The sequence below is a fragment of the Ixodes scapularis genome, unplaced genomic scaffold (genome assembly GCF_016920785.2).
Source record: "Ixodes scapularis isolate PalLabHiFi unplaced genomic scaffold, ASM1692078v2 PGA_scaffold1__304_contigs__length_218370807, whole genome shotgun sequence".
Classification (NCBI taxonomy): Eukaryota; Metazoa; Arthropoda; class Arachnida; order Ixodida; family Ixodidae; genus Ixodes; species Ixodes scapularis.
Genome location: NW_024609846.1, coordinates 155128423 through 155154367, shown reverse-complemented (window position 1 = coordinate 155154367; position 25945 = coordinate 155128423). Strand labels below are relative to the sequence as shown.

At 47.4% G+C, this 25945-nt stretch overlaps 1 protein-coding gene across 1 annotated transcript in view; it reads left to right on the top strand.

Moving 5' to 3' along the window:
• The window catches only part of LOC8025361 (monocarboxylate transporter 9), a 42881-nt gene extending 25760 nt beyond the window's left edge, over nucleotides 1-17121 (top strand). Inside the window, exons 3-4 of the mRNA XM_040215014.3 lie at nucleotides 14290-15243; nucleotides 16751-17121. Coding sequence (XP_040070948.3) covers nucleotides 14290-15243; nucleotides 16751-17022 — 1226 coding nt within the window. The 3' untranslated portion in view covers nucleotides 17023-17121. The remainder of the gene's footprint in view (nucleotides 1-14289; nucleotides 15244-16750) is intronic.
• Nucleotides 17122-25945: the final 8824 nt, after the last annotated feature.

Here is a 25945-nt window from a genome sequence, read left to right as displayed (position 1 = left end):
CTGGCTCTCACCGCCGGTCGATATTTGCGGCAAGCGTCCTTTCTGGCGCTGATTGCCACCTGTACATCCCGGTCCCACCATTGTTTCAGGTTGTACTTTGTCGTTTGCCCACCCTGCGCCTTTTCTTCTTCAGCTCCTGTCGTACACGCTCCATTATGCGTTCATACTCTGCCTCCGGCGTCACCTCCACTCACTCCCCAATCTGCTCGATGTCTCGTTCCGTAAAAAAAAAACCCTTGCACTCGTTGCCCCCCCTCTCGTTTTTCATTATCCCACCAAAATCCATCAACATTCTGTTGTGGTCACTTCCAACACTGTGATCCTCCTCTTCATCAATGACCATCCTGGTTAAGCGGTCGTAAGACCAGGTGACATTAGCGCAAAGTCTATGCAAGACTTTGGGTCCCCCGACAACCACGTGGTGAATTTCTCGCACTTCGGTTGCAAGCTCCCGTTGACCAGATTAAATTGATTCACCGTTTCTAGCAACTCCTGGCCGTTGGCATCCGTGGCCCCATCCAGGCTGTTCAGGTTTGCATTAAAGCCCCCCATCAGGAGAATATTATATTCTCCATGGAGGTCTCTTATGTCTACTCGGAGGCACTCCCAAAGCTCCATATTCCTCTCATTGGCAGTTCTTCCTGTCCACATGTAGACCACCGCCACTGCAGTCTTACATCCTGCTAGTATCCCCGTCATCCAGAGGTGTTCCCGGCAACTCGGTCTTGCCCTGACCCATCCTTGATTCGGTGCAAAGAGTACCCCAATCCCTGCTCCCCTCCTCTCTCCTCCTTCTCTGTTACACGCCTCCCAGCACAACCTTGAGCGTTCCGGTGGCATTTCCGCTTCTCGAAGGTGGGTCTCCACTATACCGTACAGCTGTATTTCTTCATATGCAATTGTCTGGAATATCTCCTCCCACTTGCGCCGAACCCGACCACCCTGTATGTTCAGGAAGGCTAGTTCTAACTCGTGATGTTTTCCATCTTTATATATAGGACGTGTAATTGAAACCTTTAGACTCTTTGTAATACTTTCGGTATAAAGGATGTCATTAATAATTGTTTGTAAGGTCTGCTTCAGTCTATCTTAATTGTACCTATTATCTCTGATCCTAATGTTGTCGAAGTCTGCTGCCTTACACATTGACATAGAATTTATAATTTGCAAAATGGCATATTCTGTTATATAACGCAAATATGCTGAATTAAAGTACTTGACTTATGAGTGACAGGAATGGGAGTAAGGGGTGCAATGTTATTTTTTTTAGGGAGTCGATAAAACATTCGATAAAAAGTTTGCTAATGCCGCATGAAACGATGACCCGTGGAAGTGTTTGTGATTTGTGTCATCCAAGCTTCTTTAGTTTTACTGCTAATTAACTGCTTCACTAAGCTCCATGTCTCATTCGAGTTCCTTCTTCATTGAATAATCCGATTTAAATAATTTTCTTTTTTGTTAAGCGTATTTTAGAGCGCAGCTCTTAGGGGCCCGTTTCCGGCTTGAGCGGCGTCGGCGGCGCCGTCGCCGTCGGCGTAACCGCGCGGTGCATCATGGGAAATGTCCCATAATGCACCGCGCGAGCCCCCACCGGGGTCACGTGACCTCGTGGGGGGCACGTGACCCCCCCGAGGTAACGTGACCGCGCGGTGCATCATGGCAAATGTCCCATAATGCACCGCGCGAGCCCCCCACCGGGGTCACGTGACCTCGTGGGGGCACGTGACCCCCCCCGAAGTCACGTGACTCCCCTGAGGTCACGTGACCCCCTCCTCGAGGTCACGTGACCCCCCGAGGTCACGTGACCCCCGCCGATGTCGCGTGACCCCCCGATGACGTCATCGTCACTGATGACATCACCGGCATCCACATCGTCATCGTCATCATCACTGATGACGTTATCATCACTGATGACGTCACCAGCATTCACATCGTTATCGTCATCATCACTGATGACGTCACCGACATCCACATCGTCATCGTCATCATCACTGATGACGTCACCGGCATCCGCATCGTCATCGTCATTATCACTGATGACGTTACCGACATCCGCATCGTCATCGTCATCATCACTGATGACGTCATCAGTGACGTCACTGATGTCGTCACCGGCATCCGCATCGTCATCGTCATCATCACTGATGACGTCATCAGCGACGTCACTGATGACGTCACCGACATTCGCATCGTCATCGTCATAATCACTGGTGAAGTCATCAGTGACGTCACTAATGACGTCATCGGTACCCGCATCGTCATCGTCACTGATGACGTCATCAGTGACGTCAGTGATGACATCATCGGCACTGGGGGTCACGTGACCCCCAAGGTCACGTGATCCCCCCTGGTTAATTTAACCCCGCCCCAGTGCCCTTCCCTCTTCCTCCTCAAGAGCTGCGCTCTAATTCGGCGTTACAGGGAATTGTAAGCGGCTTCCACTTTTTTTCTGTCACTTTGTTTATAATTTCATGAAATTAATTCTTTTTGCTGGGTGTTTTCTAAATTTTGCGTACATCTACTCCAAAGCTTGTCCTTATAATAACATAATTCTAAAATTTCCTCTTTAATCCAAGTATTTTCGAGCGTCCGTTTCGTAAAATTTACTCTTTTGGCACTATTGAAATAAATGCTCTGAAAGGTTTGCACAAGTTTATCATAAGCTGTAGTATGATCGAACTGTGAAAACAAATTCCAGTTAAACTTTTGAATTATGTTATCAATTTCTGTTGTTGTCTAGTATCACCTTGTTTCATTTCTGTATTTGGATGTTCAGCAACCTCTCCTAGTATTAAAAGTATAGAAATGTAATTATCAGCTACCTTCTTTATAAACAACTCCGGATAATATATTTCAATTACTGATCATCGTGACTATATGATCTATACATGATTTTGTAATTTTATTACCATTGTATTCCTCCCGCGTATAGTTATTAATTACTTTTGCTGTTCCAAAAGACGAGATGGTGCCAATATAGTGTGATACGTGTTTTATTGGCTAGATTAAAATATCAATATTAAAAACTCTAGCAAGAACTCTGTTTATTGTTAAAGAACTATTGAAGTGAATGGCTCAATTCATAACATAATTTGTTTATATTCGAACTGGGTGGTCTGTGAAATGCTCACACCACTTACAAAATATTCATTCTTTTAACAATCCCAAAGCACACATCTGTGTGTTGGAATGACACATCTATTTTTTCAGACAAGCAACGTACATTTTTTCATCATAATACCGCCACGTTTCCAGCTTTTTAGCTTAAGCAATAAAGATGAAAGCCTTGTAAGAAAAAATGTTGCGCAAGCTGCCTCTTCAATATTCACCTCGCCCAAAAAGAGCTCATCTTAAAATGGGAGTCGCTCGCCTAATAATAGCAGCAACTGATCCCAATGCGTATGAATAACCCTAACATATATGTGAATTAAATTTAACTTGGTGTCAAGGTTAATTTATGGCTTCGAACCTTCGATATATGCGTCCCACTCATGGAACGAATTAAAAGTGGATTCTCTGTTCACCTGATTTATTGATGTCTTGTTTACTTCTGATTTGAATTGCTGCCGCTGCCTCTTTAGATTTCTACTAGAGTTCTAAGCAAACTTGTATCCTTCCTTTTTATCGCAAGTCTTGCTCGACCACATTAAACTTTTCCTTGCCTTAGTTAAATCTTCATTTATATAAATGTTTTTGTTTCTAAGGTTACTTCTCTGTCTTGCCTACAGGTCCCGCGTGCGCCTCACACTGAACCTCACTAAGATAGGCGCTGCTCTTGTTTCTGTAGTTTTAAGCCCATGGGCAGCTTCGATGTGAGTCCCAGTCAATTTTGGCAGATCAGTTCTGTGGCCACTTTGATAATAGCTTCCGTTAGCTTTTCATTTGGCTGTTGGTTAATACCGTGGATTTAAATGTTCTGACGCCTAAAGTAAAGGTCAGCATCATCAGCTGCCTTTTTTTTTAGTTCCCGGATTTCTACGTCTATTCCGAGTATTTTTCAATGAAGTTGATTACTTTTTGTTTATTTAGCTTATTTATTGTTTTATCTCGGCTATCCAATTGAGCAATGACTTTATCATGTCTTACTGATTGTTCATTCAAGGATACCGCGATGACGTTTATTGCTTTACCCTGATTTTCTAGTCTTAAGATCATTGCATCTTCCCTTCAAGTCTGCATCTCCAATGACGTTTTCATACTGGACATCTTGTTACGGGTTTCGGTCATTCTTTTACTGATAGACTCATTTTGCTCCATCAGCTTGCCTTGCCTGTCCCTCTGGGAGATCAGTGGCGACGCCCCAATCACCTCGCGAAGTTCAGACGGTTGTTGCGAATATATTGCCACGCTCGTCGGCGAACGACCGCGTGCGTGGCCCAGTGGTTACCGTGCTTGACTGTCGCGCGGAAAGTCTGGGTTCGATTCCAGTCAGTGGAGTGCTCTTTTCTTTGTTCTTTCAACATTGCGTTCTCGTGTGTTCGAGAACATTCTCGTATGATTGAGATCCGAATGTTCCAGTCGCCGAACAATCTAGGCCGATTGTTCCAGAACCCAACGCGCGAAAGTTACGACGCCGTGGGATGGACCTCAAATACGAAGACATCGACGACTGGGTCCACAGTCGTCGATGTCAGTCGTCGATGTCAACACAGGTTCGCCACATTAAACGTTTATTTCTTCCTGTTTATTTATTGTTCTCTTGGTCACCACCCGTGACATTTTGGTGGAGGTGCGGGGTACCGCATGCCAGTGGAGCGTTCCCCTCCCAGGGCCCACAGTGCAAGTCCGATTCCCGGCTCGGTGAGAAGACCACTCAGCGCGAAACCTGAAACTCGGACCAGCCGCCGCACCTAGGGAGAGGATCCTGAGTACGGTTTGCTGTTGGAGAAGACCAAGCCGAAGAAGAGGACGATGGCCAACCAGTCGCAGACCCCCGCCGCTACTGCCGTCGTCTATCTACCCCTCGCTCCTCGGACACCGCCTCCCTTCCACGGCGAACGCCACGAAGACATCGACGACTGGGTCCAACAGTATGAACGAGTGGACCGTCATGACGGATGGACACCGTAACAGAGCGTGCAGAATGCTTACCTCGCCTTGGAAGCAACCGCCCGGAACAGGTTCGAGAACCACGAAGCATCGATCACTTCCTGGGAGCAACTCAAGGCTGAGTTGCGAAGAACATTCACGAACCAACAGCGAAGAGAACGCGCGGAAGAGCTTCTTCAAGCGAGGATCCAAGGCCCTAACGAGAGCGTCGTTAGCTTCGTGGAAGACGTCCTGCGACTGAGCAACCGCACCGATCCTGAAGCATCCGAAGCAAAGAAACTCAGAGTCTTGATGCGTGGCTAAAGGAAAATATTTTCGGTGCTCCTGTGCGGAGCCCGCCTACCACAGTCGAAGGTTTCATGACGGAGGCCACCAACATCGAACGTGCCCTTCAAGCACGAGCCGCCCAATATCACCGAGTTCCCGGCGTCGGTTCCTTTTCGTCTTCCGGCTGCAACACCACGGACATCCGCGAGATAATCCGGGACATCGTCCGGGAGGAGATCAAGAAGCTTCTACCTGCCGCCGCAAGCCCAACTTCGCCCTCAATCGCCGAGATTGTCAGGGAACAAGTCCAGCAAGCGCTGCAGCCTGAGGTTCTCGTCAGCACCGCTCCGGAACCACCAACGTTGAGTTAGCCGCCTGCGCCGCAGCACGACCAACGCCACGACGACCAGGTCCAGTACGCCTGCCCGGAGGCTCGCGCAGCCCGCAAGACCGACGTGTGGCGAACGCCCGACCGACGCCCTCTGTGCTTCCATTGCGGGGAAGCGGACCACACCTACCGCCGATGCCCATACCGACGACTCGGGTTACGCGGGTTCCACCCGAACGACCCGCGCCCCCGTCATGGTGAACGCCCTACTGAGATCGATGAGTACCTGCGACGACCTAAGTCCCCCGAGCCTGCGTCCCGCCGAGAGTTCCGGTCGCCGTCACCGCGACGTCCAGGTTCGCCGATGCACCGAACACGACGTGAAAGCCTGTACCTCCTCGCTCCTCGCCGGAGAAACTAGGCGCGGCAACCCCTGGAGGTGGAGTTGCCGAAGACGATCGACGCCAAGATCCTCCACGAACGTCGGGGGGTTCCTACTCGAACGCTAACAAAGACCAAAACAACGCCCCTGCAGTGGTGTCCAATAACCTAAACGTCGTCATCGACGGCCACGACGCATCAGCATTCGTGGACACCGGAGCAGACTACTCAGTGTTGAATGGGAGGCTCTCCCGCCGCCTCCGAAAAGTCACGACGCCGTGGGATGGACCTCAAATACGAACCGGCGGAGGGCACCTCATCACACCAATCGGGAGATGCACTGCTCGCGTCGAGATCCGCAGTGAGACGTGCCCTGTGAAGTTCGTCGTTCTACAAGACTGTTCCAGAGACGTTATTCTCGGTATGGACTTTCAGTGTGAATACGGCGCCGTCATCGACCTTGGTGAGAACAGATTGACGCTGAGCAAGCCTGTTCCGTCTTCAGAGAAACCTCAAACAGCGTCAGCCGCCGTCCGAGTCGCTGCCGACCGCGTGAACCTGCCACAGCGATCAAGTGTTGTCGTACCCGTAGTGGCCGATGCAGCTACCTGCGGCGAATTTGTTCTTGAAGGCAACCTTTAATTACTCCTAGGAAGAGGAATAGGCGTCGCAAGAGGAGTGGCTCAACTTCAGGATGGGCGCACCGTGGTCTTCGTGACGAACGTTCGTCAAGAAGCGCAACACCTCACGAAAGGTGCCGCTGTAGGCCACGTCGAGAAAATTCGGAACTCCGCCGAAATCGCCGCGATTTCTGAAGAATCATTCCCACCTCAGCAACACATTACGCCGCCAGCGCAGCTCGACATTGACCCCAAGCTTCCAGGGCCGAAACGACGGCAGCTAAGTGACCTCCTCACCGAATACAGTGACTGCTTCGCGACGTCGTCGACGGTGCGCCAAAGCGCCTTTGCGAAACACCGCATCGTTACCGAGGACGACGCGCCCTGTGCATCGATCGCCGTACAGAGTCTCCGTTAAAGAAAGGGAGGTGATCCAGGAGCAAGTGCAAGAGATGCTGAACGACGACATAATCCAACCTTCAAGCAGTCCGTGGGCCTCTCCAGTTGTCCTGGTTAAGAAGAAGGAAGGAACGCTTAGGTTCTGCGTGGACTACCGGCAGCTGAACGCAGTGGCGAGGAAAGACGTCTAACCACTCACCCGCATCGACGACACGTTAGACCGGTCGCGCCAATTCCGGTACTTTTCATCCATGGACCTGAAGAGCGGCTACTGGCAGAGCGAATTCGACGAACGGGACCGAGAGAAGACAGCTTTCGTCACGCCAGATGGGCTGTACGAGTTCAAGGTGATGCCCTTCGGACTGTGCACGGCTCCAGGAACTTTCCAGCGTGTCAGGGACACCGTACTGGCAGGACTGAAGTGGCAGAGCTGTCTCGTCTACCTCGATGACGTCGTAGTGTTTTCCAGCGACTTCGACGAGCACTTGCGACGACTCCGAGCAGTTTTCCAAGCCATATGGACCGCCGGACTCACCCTCAAGCCGTCAAAGTGTCGGTTCGCCTATGACAAACTGAAGTTCCAAGGTCACGTGGTTAGTAACGAAGGCGTTCGCCACGACCCAGAGAAGACTCGCGCCGTCGCAGCATTTCCAGCACCGACACAGAAGAAGGCCGTGCGAAAGATTCTTGGACTATGTGCCTACTATCGGCGCTTCATTCGGGATTTTGCAAGGATTTCCGCACCACTCACAAACCTCACAAAGGACGCCAAGAAGTTCGAATGGGCCGAGGAGCAGCAGCAGGCATTCGACGAGCTGAAGCGACGACTGCAGACTCCTCCTGTTCTAGGAGATTTCGATCAAGATGCGGAAACCGAAATTCACACGGACGCAAGTAACGCTGGACTTGGCGCGGTACTGGTTAAGTGCAAGAAGGCACCAAGCGAGTTATCGCCTACGCAAGTCGGACACTGTTCAAGGCGGAGAAAAATTACTCCACGACTGAGAAAGAATGCCTTGCGGTCGTCTGGGCAATCACGAAGTTTCGTCCGTATCTGTACGGGAGCCTGTTCCGTGTACTCACGGACCACCACTCGCTCTGCTGGCTTGCGAACCTCAAGGACCCGTCAGGACGCCTCGCTCGATGGAGTCTACGACTACAAAAGTTCAACATGACTGTGGTCTACAAGTAGGGCCGCAAGCACAGCGACGCCGACTGCCTGTCCAGAGCCCCCATTGAAACACCTTCCGGCAGCAGTAACGACGATGACGACGAGTGCTTCCTAGGTGCAGTGAACACCGACGACATGGCACGACGTCAAAGAGACGATCCTGTGTTGCGCGCGTTAATCGAGCACCTCGAAGGACGAGGAGGTACTGTCCCCCGTGTCTTCTCGAGAGCCCTGCCGACTTTCGTCCTCCGACAAGGCGTACTTTACAAGGAGAACTTCGGAGACAACAGCACACCATGGCTACTGGTAATCCCTACCGACCTTAGAGCGGAGATCTTCTAAGCCTGCCACGACGACCCGACGTCCGGAAACCTTGGTTACAGCCGTACGATGGCCCGAGTTCGTGAAAAGTATTACTGGCCCAAGCTGCCGAAGACCGTTCACTTCTACACACGGTCCTGCCACGAGTGCCAGCGACGCAAGAAACCGCCGACGAAGCCGGCAGGTCTCCTGCATCCGATCGCTCCCCCGACCGTACCGTTCCAGCAGATCGGAATGGATCTACTTTGTCCTTTCCCACCATCGACGCAAGGAAACGGATGGATTATTGTCGCCACAGATTATCTCACACGCTACGCCGAAACGAAAGCCCTTCCTGCAGGGACTGCTGTGGAAGTCGCCAAGTTCTTTATCGAGTCCATCGTCCTCCGGCACGGCGCTCCCGAAGTTTTGATCTCAGACCGTGGATCATCGTTCATGGTCCAGCTGACGCAAGAAATCCTTCGTCTCAGCCACACCAGCCATCGGCGCACAACGGCGTACCACCCGCAGACCAATGGGCTGACGGAGAGACTCAACAAGACCATCGCCGACATGATCTCCATGTACGTCGGCGTGGAGCACAAGACATGGGACGAGGTGTTGCTGTACGTCACATTTGCCTACAACACGGCCGTGCAAGAGACCACCGGGGTGACACCCTTCCAACTGGTTCATGGTCGCAAAACAACGACAATGCTGGACGCGATGTTACCCCACGAACCGGCTGTCGACGGAAGCGACGACGCCCAGGTGGTTGCCCAACGGGCAGAAGAAGTCCGCCAGCTCACCAGACATCGTATTCAAGCCCAACAACGTGTCGACACTGGCCGCCACAACTTTCGTCGTCGGGACGTCCACTTCCAGCCCGGAGACAGGGTGTGGGTGTGGACTCCGATCCGCCGCCGTGGTCTCAGTGAGAAACTCCTGAAGCGCTACTTTGGGCCCTACAAAGTACTTCGTCGACTCGGGGATCTGAACTACGAGGTGATGCTCGACGGAACACGGCCTTCATCACGCCGCGCTCCACGACCGGAAGTCGTCCACGGCGTGCGCCTCAAGCCGTACTACGCACGATAAGACTGCGAACTGTGATTTTGTGCACCGCTTGATAGGATTGTGATTCGTGAGCCTCCGTATGTTCCCATTCTTTTGTTTGTTTCGCTCTGTTTTGTTGCCTTTTACGTGGCATCGAGACGATGCCTTTTTAAAGGGGGGATTAATGCCACGCTCGTCGGCGAGCGACCGCGTGCGTGGCCGAGTGGTTACCGTGCTTGACTGTCGCGCGGAATGTGTGGTTCGATTCCAGTCAGTGGAATGCTCTTTTCTTTGTTCTTCAACATTGCGTTCTCGTGTGTTCGAGAACATTCTCGTATGATCGAGTTCCGACTGTTCCAGTCGCCGAACAATCTAGGCCGATTGTTCCAGAACCCAACGCGCGTGCATAAGGGACTCCGCGTGCTGATCTGCAGTCAGTTTCGTCCCAGCGTTCGACTCTGTCGCTCCGACGCCCCCGACGCTCTTTTATTATCTTTTGTACCCGTTTATTTTTTGGCACAGGTTCGCCACATTAAACGTTTATTTCTTTCTGTTTATTTATGGTTCTTTTGGTCACCACCCGTGACAATATCTTGCAAGCTTTACATTGCAGTGAAAACGTTATAGATTGCAGTGCATTTTTGTAACACCGGAACATTTCCCCAGATGATTGTAGTTTACACAGGTCGAACACTTCAAGGATACACTATCTGGTGCTACAGCTTTCAGACATAAAAGACATTCTTCTTTTTCGTCGATCCTAAGAAAACGTTAGAATGAATGCGGACAAGCAAAACGCAACCTGCAAAATCGTGCACAAACCTGGAGTAAAAACAAAGCTCGCCTAAAAATAAAGGAAACTTATAATCCATGGAAGTGCGTTCTGCTAGTCTGCGAAGAGTCGTTCGCTAACTGCTGTTATAGTAACCCGAAGATTCCGGCGACAACGCCCCCGATGTGCTCTGTGCGATCAGGCACGCGCAATCTTTCTTCGATGACGGGGCAGCGATGAGAGGCTTGTCGATCAGCAGCTATCTTTATGATGTCGGCGCTGAATACCGGACCAGACCGTCTTCTTCGTAGCAAAAGCAGACGAAAGCCTAAAGAGTGAGGGAACTTAGTATCCGTGGGCGTGCATTAAGCTGGTGTGAGAGTCGTTCTGCGACTGCTATTTAAGTGGATTGAAGATTCCGGCGAGAACGCCCCCAATGTGCAAGGTGCGATCAGGCGCTCGCCATCTTCCTTGGATGACGGGGCAGCGATACGACGCTTGTCATTCAGCAGCTATCTTTTTGATATCGCCGCTGAATGCCGAACCAGACCGTCTTCATTGTAGCGAAGGCAGGCGAAAGCTTGAAAAGTAAGAGAATTTTGAATCCCCGGACAGGCATTCCGCTAGTTTGCCATCATTTTTTTTTTCAACAAAGCGCTTACCAAAACTGGCAGGTACCAACACGTTAAGGTTGACCTCTGGAAAATGGTGGCGTTATTGGGAACGTTGGAATCTAGTAATTCCTAGGGCATTTTTTTGCCAATGTGAATTCCGCAGAATACCATGATTTGTAATTTATTTTGGAAACGAGGTTAGCCGAATGATTTCATATAACTCAGCTAAAATGACTAGAAACAAAAATGTATTGTGATAAACTACTTGACTTAAACTGGGTTGGTGCATCGTCTTTTTATATTCCCGTCTGGCGTCTAGCCTAGAAAGTCAAACCTGCATGCCTTAGCGTGGTTGATGGTCTCTTGTTGAAAGGAACAAGGCTCGTAATCCCACAGTCTCTAAGAACAGAAGTGCTGCGCAAACTGCACGATGGGCACCAGGGCATCGGCCGTTGTCGCAGTGTTGCTAAAGGTTCTGTCTGGTGGCCAGGATTGAGCACCGAACTGGCACTGTTCGTGAATCGGTGCACTGTTTGCGCACAACATGCTCCGCAACAAGCCGAGCCGATGATGGCAACCGCAACACCATCGTTTCCTTGGGAGAGAGTGGGAGTTGATCTGTGTGTAATCAACGGCCAGGCGTACCTTGTCGCGGTTGATTATCTTTCACGTTACCCTGAGGTTGCTATTCTGCCTTCCACAAGGTCGGGAACAGTCATTGAAAGACTGAAAAATATTTTTGCTAGACATGGAATCCCTGAGTGCGTTGTGAGTTCGCGTGTAACGAGTTTGAACAGTTCGCTGTGTCGTACGGGTTCCGCCATGTCACCGTAAGTCCGAGACACCCGCAGGGGAACGGAGAAGTAGAGCGAATGGTCCAGACGGTTAAGCATCTCGTTTTAAAGTCCAAAGACCCTTACCTGGCGCTGTTGGCTTACAGGGCAACGCCCGGCATTCTTGGGGTCAGCCCCGCTGATATACTTATGGGTAGGCGACTGAGGACCAGGGTCCCAATGCTGCCACGTCACCGAAATCCGGGAGAAAGCCGCCCGAAAGAAGTAGTGGCAAGCGACCAGAAGGTTAGGAGGCAGCAGTGCCGCTACTACAACAGACGCCATCGGGCCAGACGGCTTCCCGAGCTGGAAGCAGGTGACCCGGTCTGGGTGACTGACATGCAGTCCAAGGCCACAGTCCTTGCACCGGCGCCGAAACCGCGGTCATATGTGGTGCGGACAGACGACGGCGTTGATCTCCGCCGAAACAGGAGAATGCTTAACCGTCTCCCAAAAGAAGGTGAAAACGCGGAGGCATACGAGTTTCCGGACAATAAACAGCAGTCGAGTACTGCACAGTTGGGTCATAGCACGGACGACTCTGCGACTACGACTCTGCGGCTACAGCAGCCAAGTACTGCACAATTTGCACATAGCACGGACGACTCTGCGGCTACAGATTCGGCGCCTCCATCTTGCGCGGTAGCCAATGGTGACCCTACTCGCACTGTAACGCGGTTTGGAAGAGTAGTTAAGAAACCCATAAAGCTGGGTATTGATGACTATGTTTTGTATTGAAGTTCGGGGGCAGCGTATATTCTTTGTCTTGTATGTGCGACGTTTTTTTTTGTTCTCGAAAAAAGAGAGATGTGTTGTTGTCTGTTATTGCTTGCCTATGTTGTTATCGCTGGCCCGTCCGCCCAGTGTCATGATCACGTGATGTTCCCGGCAGTGTATATTATCGGCCCGATCAATAAACGGAGGCTTTTTGGTTCCTTCGTGACCTAGAGCGCAGTTCGTCGTCTGACTTCTTTCCGGCACGCATACGCCTAGTATGCGGTATCGCTACAGTATGTAGACGGCTTTCGCGCTAGGGGCAGTTTCCTCAGTAGTGCTCAGGACACGGCGGGGGCGACATGAGTCTCGTGAAATATCTTTCTAAATTTACACAATAACTAAGAGAAGCTAATATTTTATCTTGTATTAATATGGTTTCAGATAAAAACAGAAGTCAACAATAAAAAGCAAACCGCGCGCAGACAAATTTTTATTAATATTTAAGCTGAACTTAATCCTCTTCCTATTCAAGCGCCGACTTGTCTACTCATATTTTTACTACTTTGGAACGAATCACTCAGCCATAATTTAATTTCGTTGATTTATTGGTAAGGTGTGGATTTAGAAGTTATCTACTAACATTCCACGTCAACAAGAAAAAGATCCACAATGTTTCAAAACTTGATTTTACAGCGATTTGCACAAGCAAAAGGGGTTCGAAGGTGTGCCACTGATTTAATCACAAGAAATAGAAAAGTGCCTCTAATATATACCGCTGCTTCTCTCGTCGTAACTATAGAAAAACAATAACGTCTGATTGTATACATAATTAAGCTCTAAACTGGTGTTAGACATCCTATGGTAAACTTACATGAAAAATTCGGGACTGAGTAACACTTGGCACTTCCGACGCGAATAGGTTGTGTAAACATGATCGTCTGTAACAATGTGAATTTTCTCCAAAAGCCTGGTGGACTCTGTGCTTTCTGTCTGAAGGAAGACGTACAAAATTTGCATGTATTAATTTCTCAATCAGCAGGAAGAAAATTACACGCAACATTTCTTATCCGCAGGAAGACTACTGTGCTCGTTACGTTGGGACCTCGAGAACGACTCGGGAAAATAGAGTGTTATAAATGTAGCGCAGTTATTCTTTACCATGAGATTATTTGACCCAGTCGAACTCTTTGATGAAACAGTAGCTAGATATTGTTTCCGCAAATTAAAACAAACAAACAAACAGACAAAAAAACTGGCACGAGTGTTGAGATACACAGCGCCTATTTTCACCGTTAACAATTAACATTCCACAATCTTCAGCGAATGAAGAGTATTTCATTGCAGGATTGATTGAATTCGTACAAGTGAAAGAGTAAGAAAGAAAACACTCTTTATTTTGAAAAGGCCACAACTTGGGTTAATAAAAACATAAATGTGTCGATGACCTTAATTGTGCAGCTCACATTCCACGGCATACATAGTCGAATTAAATAGCGGTGTTTCATGGTACTAATCGAATCAGGAAAATGAACGTAATATTGTTGTGAAGATTTTTCAGGTGTCTACATAAATAGACGAGCGATATCTATCATGGCGATCGTCAACTCTTTTTCCCAATCCCCTATGTCGCTTTCGCCTTTTTTCGTTTCTATTCATCTTTATAATTGCGCTCTTCTGTTCATCCTTACATTTCAGACGTGAAGCTAGAACATAATTCTATCTTTACAACACTCCTACTCCTCTTTATGATCGTTAACGAGAACATGCCATCTTTTTTTTCAGGATGTGCTCTGTCCGGTCTTTCCGTCGGCCTTCAAGTGCTGGTCTGCCAGCACTTCAAGAAATGGCGAATTACGGCCTGTTCTTTCATCTCCGCTCCGCAGTGTCTCAATGTATTCTTCGCACCTCAGTTGGCTAGTTTCTTTTTAGCCCAATACGGTACCCCGGCATTGTTCCTTCTCCTCGGAGCCATGTCACTCAATGCAGTTCCCGCCGTGCTTGCAGGGGGAAGCCCTAGCCTGTTCACTGGCAAATCTAAACATGTAGTTGATCGTAAGTGTCAAGTAGTTCCTGAGGAACAGGGATTGTATTCTAGTGACAACGAGGATTCCGGTGGTCGAAGCGATGCCCAAGCAGAAGAAGAAACGTTACTCACTTGTCGTAGAACAACTACGACACAGAGCACCACGCAGCCCACCATAGCTCCCTCGTCAGAAGAATTAGGTGGAGGCAGACCATTTGGCCGAAATAATTTCAAACGTCTACTCAAGGATTCTCTGAAAGCATTTACATCCCTGATATTTCTAGTGGACGTTCTATCGTTCGTGATTCACGTGTACACCATGACAACCTTCTTCATGGTGCACGTCGACCTGCCCCAAGATAGAGGCATTGATCCGAGCAATGCCACCTACCTTGTTTACTTTTACTCAATATCCGAGATGGTCATGAGAATGCTGGGCGGTTTTATCGTTGACCGCGGTTACATTTCGCTCCCTCTTAGCATGTTGTTGAGTTTTCTTGGAGGCAGCATCGCCTGCGAAGGTATTGCTTGGTCCACCTCTATGGTGTCCCTTGGAATTTCATCACTACTACTGGGCCTTAGTGAAGGAATGGTGATGGGAATGATGGCTCCCGTGATGATAAGAGATTTTAAGGATCAATCCCTCGCCATCATGCTGGGAGGTTTGCGCTTCGTCATAGGCGTCGTCCTGCTGACAAAGCCTCCGCTTGTAGGTAAGTAGGGACACCAAGATTTTGTTTTGGAACACAACCTTATGCTTTTTTTTCTGATTGTGGAATTCTGGTATACCTCGCTGCATGCAAATGTTTCTTTTTTTTTAATGTAACACGACCTTTCATAAAAACTAGCTATAAACCAACATGCCGTACACCAACTGTTCACAAAAGGTGCATGTTGATTAGAAAATACTAGGGGGAATTAAAAACAGATAATTAAACTTTGCATTTTTTTATTTCAGCCCACACCAGATGTAAGAATATCGCGATGACTCATTATAGTAGCCCAACATGGCTTACAGGTCCTTGTATAAATAAATAATGAATATATCCCTATCTACACCAAATGAAGCGAAGTTTACCTATAGGTATTGCTTATAAATAAGAAAATGTTTAATTATGATACAAGAACATTTTTCTCAGCGTCTTAAATTGTACTAGCTCAAGAACTGCAGCTGAGACTACACGTTCATACGTACGTACAAAACACAACTCAGCTCACTACGTCTTTTTTGTTTATACTTCTGTACTTTTCTAAATCTTCCTTTTTCTTTTATTAAAAAGAAAAGGATTAGAAAAGAAGTGGGTACAAATATAATCTATGCAGTATATACTAGCTCCGAATTAGAAAGTCAATTGAAAATATGGAATTATGCTATTAAGAGAAATAGTTATATAGACAACCTTCAAGGCAAACGTGACTGACACGTATACATATATATATATATATATATATATATTTTTTTTTTTTGCGGTTGTTACATTGACAAGACAGGTCATCCTCTCAAAGAGGTATTTTGTGTTTAGAGGGGTTAACATATCTCTATGTTAATCCATGTGAACACAACTGGAAATTGACAGTTGGAGCTGGCAAAGTCAACTGGTCAACTGTCCTTTGTGTAAACATCTTGTGTTTACAAAAACGACAGTTGAAGCTGCTCTTTGAACAAAAAAACCTAGTCTGAGTCCACGGTTTAATTGGCTGTATGGGTGTTCTTAAGCCGGTACAATTTTGAATAGCAGAGAAGTGATCTAAAACCCAATAAAACGCCCTTTTATTGCTCAGCCACACAACTGAACTGAATTAAGGAAAAAACATAAACACAGAAGTAAAAACGGTAACGTTCCGGTTCTGAAAAAAATCCATTGTTTTCATGGCACACTACTTTCAGTGCCAAAACCTGAGAACTTATGCTAATTCAACGTCAATTTCACGACTCACCGACGTGCTCAAAATTGATGTTCATCGCTTTTAAAAATGTAATATCCATGTGGGTTAGGCATTTTTGAAGCTGAGTGAGCATGTTCAAATACTGAAAGAAATTTAAACACTTAATCCTATAAATATCTAGTGTCTTAGTTTTTTTCATTCCTATCCATAATGTCACTTGATTTTCATTATCCGTCTGCTCCCGAAACCCATAAAAAATGTGCATCTCGAATGCTTCTGCTACACCCAAACTGCTAAATATAAATATTCACCTATTGCTTACCATGTGTGCAGGTTACTTCAGAGACCAGATCGGAAGCTACAACGGCCTTGCGCATGTTCTTGCAGCGGCAAATGCATTGGGGGCCCTGGTGTGGTTCGTCAGAGTGCTTTACCTTCGCTATCTTTGTGAACCGAAAAATAACTCAAGTCCGGATGTGTCGTCGCGAACTTCACGTATGAGAGACTTTCCACCTAGATTAGAAGAGATGGGAAACATGAACGTCGTACCACTGTGCAGCCCATACGCAGAGACTTGGCTTGGCTTTCAAAACGTGTACGCTTGAAAAGTCTGTCATTTGTTAAAATATTTCTTACCTGACGGCACGTTATTCTATGACTACGTGAAAAAGCAGGACATTTGGTGAATAAAGGGTTGGAACATACTTTGTGACTTTTTTCATTACTAAAACTTTTCAACGGTTTATTTAACATTGGCACCGCTCTCGGTGTCTTTACGTGGCGTTGTGTGCCTGAAATAGGGGATTGCAATCTCCGCCAGTTGGTTCCCTAACTAACAGAAGTAAATTAACTTGATAATGATGGTTTGATGGGTCACGTTGTGAACGTAGTTTTGGAGAAAGCCAGAGGCCAGATTCTCAAAGCGAACTTACGACGAAAAAAATGCGTACGACAAATTTGAGAGAAAATCCGTATTCTCGAAACGAAATTGTCGTAACTTTTGCGCAGGTTACGACAAAATCCTACGACAGCTCCGAAGCTGTCTTACGCACTTTCTACGATCAAATTAACATGGCCGACAACGTCGCTCAGTTGCTCGGTCGCGACGACCCAACGGACATTTATTTTTCTACCTGCTCTTCTTGCGCGTCCCGACTTCAAGCAGCAAGAAAAAAATGAAGAAGTACTTGAAACCGACCACGACGAACATGAACGCTGGATCCAGACACCCGGAAACGGCAACAAAGGCGACGATCCCACCGACCAAGCGAGCTCGGCAGAATATATAGGCCTAGCAGGCACTCCGACCCGTTCCGGCGCAGCATTGCTCAGACGGTCCTTGGCCAAGAACGTCTGCCCACGACCGGCTGGCTTGCTGAATGGAATATGCCCGCGCGACCCTTGTGGACCCTATAGTTTGATAGCTGAACTAAATTTCAGAGGTCAACCGATTCCCCTTATCATCTCGATCACCTTGTTTTCCGAGGCAGCGGTGACGAACGCTGTCGTCGAAAAGGGACTCCTCGATTCTATCTCCTTGTTTTGTGTGATATAGAGCTCAAATAAACGCCGTATGGATTACCTTCGCAACACGGTATGTACACTTTGTTATTAGTATGCCATTTTTAACTGTCGAGCTGTATCAGTTTGTGGGAGCTACGCGATGCCGGTCCAACCTTTCTTTGCCGAGTGTCACGTCAGTATCGAGTTGCAATCGTAGAAGATCGGTCCCGAAGCGCTTACCGAAACGCAGTCTGAATCCAGCACTTCGATCAAACGCACGCGTCCGCTCCGAGTGTGAACAGGTATTTGCGTGACTCTTGCTGACACTCTCGTAGTTCAAACGTGTCTTTTTTAACGTCGGCTCACTCCTGCATTTCCGAGCCCGCGAGAAACGCCGCGGCGGTTTGTTTCCTTCTACGTCGCTTTGCAAACGACTGGCACGGGGCTTTTACCAACGATGACAGTTGTGTTGACTTCGTAGCGATCGAGTTTGTAGCAGTCAACGAAGCGTTTAAATCCTGTTAGCGTCGATATACCACTCCACGGACACGAACCCCAGACAAGCGGTGGTGGAAAGGTCGCCCGTGTTTATGAGAATCAGCTTGAACACTACACATTTACATACAGACAGGACAGGACATACACGGAGCTGTCTATCAACGAGTGGTTAGCCTGTGTTTGTTATTAAAAATCCACGTGCTCCGAACTATGCCTAGCTCTCTAATTGGTTGTTCGTTTTGCCGAAGACGCCGTTGCCATAGCAACAGCACCGGAAGTCATCGTTTCTCCGTAAGAGGCCGTAACTTTCCTCCTCTCACTTAAGAACGCGTTTGTGAATACCGTTCTCGCCTCATCTTACGATGATCGTAACTTTACGAACTTCGTAGCTAAGTTGTCGTAGGTAAGAGGTTTTTTTATCAATCTGGCCTCAGTACTAAAAAATAAATCATTTCATACAATCTTGGCAAGAAAGCGTTGTGCATAGCGATGTTTGTTTTATCAATTTTCGCATTTTGTCAAATGGTCCCAAAACAGGGCGAAGAAGGACCGTCGGTAGTGAAGCCTTTATTGATGCATAGGAAAGTGTCCAACCTGTGACGGGACCTTCTCATTATCTCGGCAACCTATAGTCACCGATAAACAAGCGCGTTCCGAAATGTCGGTACTGAGACAACCGCTCACCAGAACCCCCTGCACAAAATCATTCTGCAATGAGATCTCCGGCACGATAACATCCGGTTCCTTTCGTTTCTTCAGGAAGGAGCATTTTTGTTCTTTGCACGGTAGAATGTGATCTGAAATCCGCGCGGTCCGGATTCAAAAACTTGGAGGACGCTTAAGCCTCGCCTTGAAAAGTGGAACGCGAAAGCGTTATCGGGCACCGTTTGCATCGCCTTCTCTTTCGCCTTGCAAGCGTGCCTTGCCTGGCCTAGTAAGTAGCGTACGTGTGTCTTGCTACCGAAGGATCGTTGGTTCGAATCCCGTCTGAAATTATTGAAATTTTTTCGTTATAAAGTGAAACCATATCAGACATGCGGCGACGTTTCATTTGCATTAGATGTGATGTTTTCTAATAACTCTGATTCCACGCGTGGCGTCACGTTTCACGTGAGCGTTGTGGGTTGTTTGAAATTCCCGCGCGAGTTCATGTGACTTTGACGTCATAATCATATCGACCAAACAGAATTTTCTAGCCACGACGCCACCTTCTCTGCAACAGGAGCTCCTTAACACTATCGCGCAAAAAATATTTGCAGAGACGGCTTTTCAAAGTAATGGCCTCAAATACATACTTTTAAGCAATCAAACTTTGGGCGTACAATGACTTTGCAGAACAAGCTACCCTGTGATTACAATGCAATAGATGCAAAGGCGCGAGCGAGCTGGACAAGAATGACAATAATAACTCATAAAGAAGAAGAACAAAGGAGACAAAGGGAAAAAACAAATCTCCAAACACAGCTAGGTGACTGCTGCGCCAGGGACCTCACCAGGGACCTCCCCATTTCCAGTGAAGTGCTCTGCCAACTGAGCTAACAAGGAGTTAGACGTCAGCAGAGCAAACGGTTCGTATCAGGAGCCACCAGTCTAACACCAACAAGGACGATCGCCCTGCATTTTGTGGTTCTCCTTGGGGCCACTGCCTTTGGGAGTGCCACTTTCGCGGCGAGACGCTCTACCGCGAAGCGGGTTCGTACTCAAGTGGCATGCTGCTCGTTGTGCGCAAACAGACACCAGTCACGTTGGTCACGGTGATAAACTCTGTTTATTTACAATGAAACAAATAACAAGAAAACAGCAGCTATAAGCTGGTAAACGCCGTCGGTGTGGAGATGGCCCACGGCCGAAAGGTCGTTCACAAAGGTACAAAAGACGGTGTAAACGCTCACCGGTGCGCCGGACGGTTCCCCGGTGTCTCCGCCGCCGAATCCCAGGAGGAAGAGAGACCGAGATCCTGCTGTCCGCTGGGTTTATAATAACCGCGGGGGCGAAGGGGCCAATCAAGGAGCGACACGTCGTTCTCCTTTCTGTGGGGGTTCGTTACGAAAATCGCCCCAAGCGGGGAGAGGAGGAAGCCACTCACAGTCGTAAGCAGCGCCACCTCTCGCTACGCCAGCGCGGCCGCCACGGCGTGCCGAAACGCTGACGCGACAGAATGTTGAGGGATCAACTTCCCCAGAATTTTAAGGCTGTGATTTTATTGCAAAAAAAAAAATGGAAAGGGGCAAGCGAGGTGGACAACAATAGAAATAATCATGATGTTTACAATGATTCCTACCTGCCTTTCCTGCCTTTTTAATTTTTTTTTAAATATTTGTTTTTAGTGCGATGTCGTTTTGACCTGGCATAGTCGTTGTGCTGTACTGTGTATACGGTGAGCAAGTGTTCCAAAAGTCGTCTTTGGCGCATCTAAAGGCAAGGATGGCGGACGTGAACTTCAATCAAAGGGCAACATAATAAACGCGCAATGAACCCGCAGGAACTTGGCAGCCGACCTCGCGTGGCCATTGGTTGATGTCAGGGAAAACAGACGCACCTGGGCGCATTTCGGGGGTAAACAAATGCACCAGGTGCACGAGGAGTAGACGCACTCGCATGCTGTTTTGTTTCGGCATTATTATATCGCCAGGGCCGAAGCATTACAGAATTGGTGAGAGTCGGGATCAAACACGGGCACAAAATGATCAATTCGGTTTAACAAATTATTATTCACACGTTATTGCTTCTCTAAATCTTGAAATAGCATTGATGGTATTACTGCACGGAGAAATGCGGCTTCATTCAGAGGTTTGAGGTAAGAAGGAAGTGTAAAACGAGTTAGTTTTGCATGTTTGTACGTCTACACTCTAAGAAAAAATGGAGGAAAAGGGTAGCAACGGCGCGTCTTTCACCCTTCTACTGACGCGTTTCCAAGCGGACACGAGAAGAAGGGAGGAACGAGACGTTTTCTTTCTTCTCCAGGCAGACGGGAGAAAGTTTTCACCCTCCCGACTCATCTTCTTTCGGTTTTCGTTTTTCGAGCACGTCGTGCACGTTGTTAAATAAATGTTGTTGAGTTGATTGAGCTTCAGCGGCAGCGAAGGCCGCCTGTAATTCCGTCTTGTAGTCTAAACGTGCAGAACATTTCGGTTGCCTTGACGCTTTTACCACTAATTTTATCCAACGAGTAAACGAAATCGCTAGAAACAGCGAAGTTCCGGAGCAGTGCCAGCAGCGCTACGTACACTGGGTAAGATGGCCGTCTCTGGACGGCGGGACCCACGCGGAACTACAGTGCTACAGTAGCGAAACCACGCTGAACTGTGTCGACGTTTTTGACGTTTTGGAAATCGCAGGAACTGCGTCCAAGACAGGCAGGTTTTCCTTCCGGCTGCCTGGGTGCCTTCCGTGCCGAGTTCGGTTCTGTTTTTCGTGCCGAGTGCCAACCGGCGTTCAACGTGGTTCTGTATTTCTGCGTGTCAGCAACATAGCAGCAACATCGTGATGGCAGTTTTATGCGTTGTGAACAGAAGACTGGAAATATCGCCGATGTGACCGTGTGTTCGCGTATCAGTGGTGTAACAACAAAACGAGATGACGTAAACTGTCGGGCATTGATGCCGCTGGTCCAGCCGTGATCGGAGGGGGCGGGGTGTCGCAGGTTGACATTCCGCTTTACATTAAAGAGTTTAAGACCACTTAAGAAATTAGGTGCAGTCGATTGACGTGCGGATAGTCATGTAGGAACGCTGGTCTGAACGATAAGCTCCAATCGTACAGTGGCCAGTGTGACTGTCGGTCCCCGTGAGCGATTGCGCTCTGGGGAAAAGACTGAACAGTACGAAATTATGACGGAAAGTATGCATATTTACAGTGGAATTTTAGCATTAAAAAAAGAACAGGTAAAATGGAAAAAAATAGCTATCTTTTATTTTGCTGTTTAAATATACCACCGATCCTGGAGAAACTGCCCTCCCAGTGGCGCGCTGGGATGAACGCAAGAAGTTTTCGAGCTCGTCACGGCGTAGCTGCGTACACTTAACACCTGCCGCAAGTCGCTGCTTTGACTGCATTCAAGTTGATCGAAAAGCGATTTCTCAGCACGTGACGCATCACTTCCAGCTGAGTGAATATCGGCTCTACAGAGATTAATTCAAGACGGGAATTGCCGCCGTGCGCGAGCAGCACAAATGAAAAAACAAACACTACAATAGAAATACTGGCCACGAAATGCCGTGCGGGGAAACCAACTCATGGCTTGGAACCGCATTGAAGTGGCTCAATTTATTGGCTTTCAAATAATTACGGCATGATTGAGCGTTTTCGTTTTAATAAGAGATTCATCCCCTGAGCCATTATAGATACTTTCATATGTATGACATTGCTGGAAAAAAATCAACATGTTGGGAATATTTTTTATTGCTTAGGGAGTCACCGAGAAATTCCGTACGTTCAAAACGACCAGTATAAAAGACGAAAACGCAGACCTCGTGAGTAGCGAACGGTGCAGTGAACTGTTGTATTGATGTCTGTATGTGTGATGCATGTGTATGTATCTTCATCTGATGCTTTTACTATGAATGATAGAGGTTCCCGAGGCAATGGTAGCGTGAAAGAATAAAAATATTTTTTTTGTAGAACATGAATTGGGCGGTACCTAGCGCCACCTAGCCTAGCTACTTGCTACTACTCTGCTTGACCCTGCCATCTGGTGGCAAGCGATTTAACCTCCTTTTACTCCACGCGGCTAGGCCATAATTTCGTGTTACCGTGCTGAAATGAGCCAAGAAGGCTGCTTCGGATTTGCTTTTTTGAGAGCGGCTGTTGGTTTTGCGCGCGAATGGTTTACCACTCCTCCGTGATGTGCGGTTGACGCAACGGTTGACGAAGGAATTGTGGCTCGATGAATAGCAAAGGTAAGACAGAAAGCGCGCGAACTGGGTGCCGGTTGTCTCCGTTTAACATCGCAGTGCTGACAATGAGAAGACTGCATGCTATCGAAACGCAAGTTTCTTCACCTGCAGGAGGAGGCCGGCTTCGTAAATAAAAACAGTTCGCGGAAAGCTCGTGTTACGTTTTTATTTGCTGCTCCTCTCGCTCCGTACAATAGACTTAGTGTTCTCGTTAAGCCTTACTGAGCTCGATTTGCTCGATTCGTGGCCGCCATGATAAGATGAAGGCGACGGAAGAACGTTTGCTCCCCTGCTTTAGGGACGAAAGTTTCTCCCTTTCTGAAGGATCATACTGTAAAACCCTTTATTTTCGCGGCCCCTATTTTTCGCGAATCGGTCACAGATGACACAATCGCGACCACTAAATTTCGCGAATTCCAGACACCTGCATTGGAAATCTTAAAGACCGAAATTTTCGCGCGCCCTTAAATTTCGCGAATTCTTCAATTCGTGAAATTCGCGAAAATTGAGGGCACGCGAGCATTAAGGGTTTTACAGTATGTGCCAAGAGCGTTCCTCCAATTAGGGAGGACTATACTGACCCTTTTTTCTAAGAGTGTACTTTGCAGTGATGGTCAAAACGAGAAGATGTGTAGACGGGGTCATTGATGAGTTGGCTTTTTAATTTAGAATTTTTAAAGTATACTGTAAAACATTTAATGCTCGCTAGCCCTTACCTTTGGCGAATTCCGTGAATGAAAAAATTTGCAAACTTTAAAGACACACAAAAATTTCGGTGCTTTTCTTGTCATTGCGTTTTTTCTATTGAGTTTTATTGCAGGCGTCTGGAATTCGCGAAATTTAGTGGGCGCAATTATTTACTTTGGGACCGAGTCGCGAAAACATGGGCCGCAAAAATCAGGCGGTTTACAGTATTTTATGTAATAAGTATAGGCGCAAAATCATGCGCCGCGGGGTCCTCGACCATCTTTACTGTTAGGGTGGAATCCTTCTAGTGTATGGCGTCGATGGTCTTCCACACTGTTGGAGGGCTCGTGGCTGTGAGCGACGATGCCTCCAAAACTTCCATTCCACGTTTCACGCCGTTGTGTTCAAGTGTACCCTCCTGTTTCTTTTCTTTAAAAAAATAACAACACTTCATACCAGAATGCAACTGCTGTGTTGGTGGCAAGTTTGCGAGTTTACTGCACCTCTCATTTCCAAATGGGTGTCGGTTGAAATATTTTTTCTCCTTACCCTTTGGTGCCATTTTTTACTACATTCCACTTGGGACCACGTCTTCCTGTGCTATTTTTTCCGGGATCTTTTTTTTTTTTTCGAGTCATTTATTTCGGGCACATTTTTTCAGTGGCCGCTGAGGCCACATGTGGAGGACCTCAAAGTTCACGGAACAAGGCTGAAGTACCATAGCAATCTCCTGCTGCTCGCCCCTGAGGCTGCGCATAGGATGGAGTTCTTCTGGACGACGCGGTCAAGGGACACCGACTCTTCTGTTTCGAAGGATACCAAAGCTAACGAACTGCGTTTGAAAGCTCACCCCGCCCTCCACGGTCCTTTTTTTCGCGGCGGCCCGTCTTATGCCCTTTGTGAAAAAGTGCATCAAGGATTCGGAAGTTTCGACGTCGGTGACCACGGGCCGTACGAAGTACGCTGCGCTTGTTGTGAAAGTGCCCGCGGGCTTGCCTTTAAGGACCTTCTTTTTAATGAGCTAAAGAATGTGCCGTATTCATTGATATTTGATGAAAGCACTGATGTCGCAGCATGAAAGAAATTCGAGTAATTTTTGTAGAATTCTATATTCTGCTAAAAACAGCAATCGGTTATCGTATTGAAATGAGGAGCGTGCGAATTCATTGAATAGTATACTTTTGAAAACTCATTTTCTACTATGGTACGCCCGCGGTTCACGTCGCGATATTGTCTTGACTATTTGCGTATGGACCTATCTTTCATTTATTATTTTATTATTGTGCATGTTATCAAAAAACTATATTTTCTTTTTAGCAAAAGTGGATGGTATTAATTGAAGTTAAAAAAGTAATACTATGCAATACTTCTTTACTATCTCTAAAATTGTTTCAGCAATCTGTCCAAGATTCTAGTCTTCCATTTTACGGAAAGGTAGGGAAAATGGTACCCATTTCCGAGGCCGGTGATAAACTTTCTCCCTTTAATTATCGTCCTATCTCAATGACCAAAGTTCATTGCAAACTCGAGTACATTATCTTTTTGCATCCTTGTCAGTTTCTTAGAATTCAACTTTTCCAGCATTGGCCAGCATAATAAAAAATTTTTTTCATGTAACACCGTTTTTTGTCATGATCTTTTGAACTACATTGCACGCTAGAGGAGGAGCTCAGGCGGACGGCATTTTCCTGGATTTTTCTAAAACCTTTGACAATGTTCCCCAAAGTCTTCCGATTCTAAAACTTTCCAAGCTTGACATAGGCTTTAATGTTTTTCCATAGATTTAAATTTTTTAACTCACCCGCCACAATTTGTCACTGTATAAATAACAACAACTCATCCTCGTTTCCATTGCTTCAATGTTTCCTCTAGGATCAGGTTTTGGGCCTTTACTATTTTAATTTCTATTAACGACCTCCTCCCTATTGTGTCCTCATATATCTGT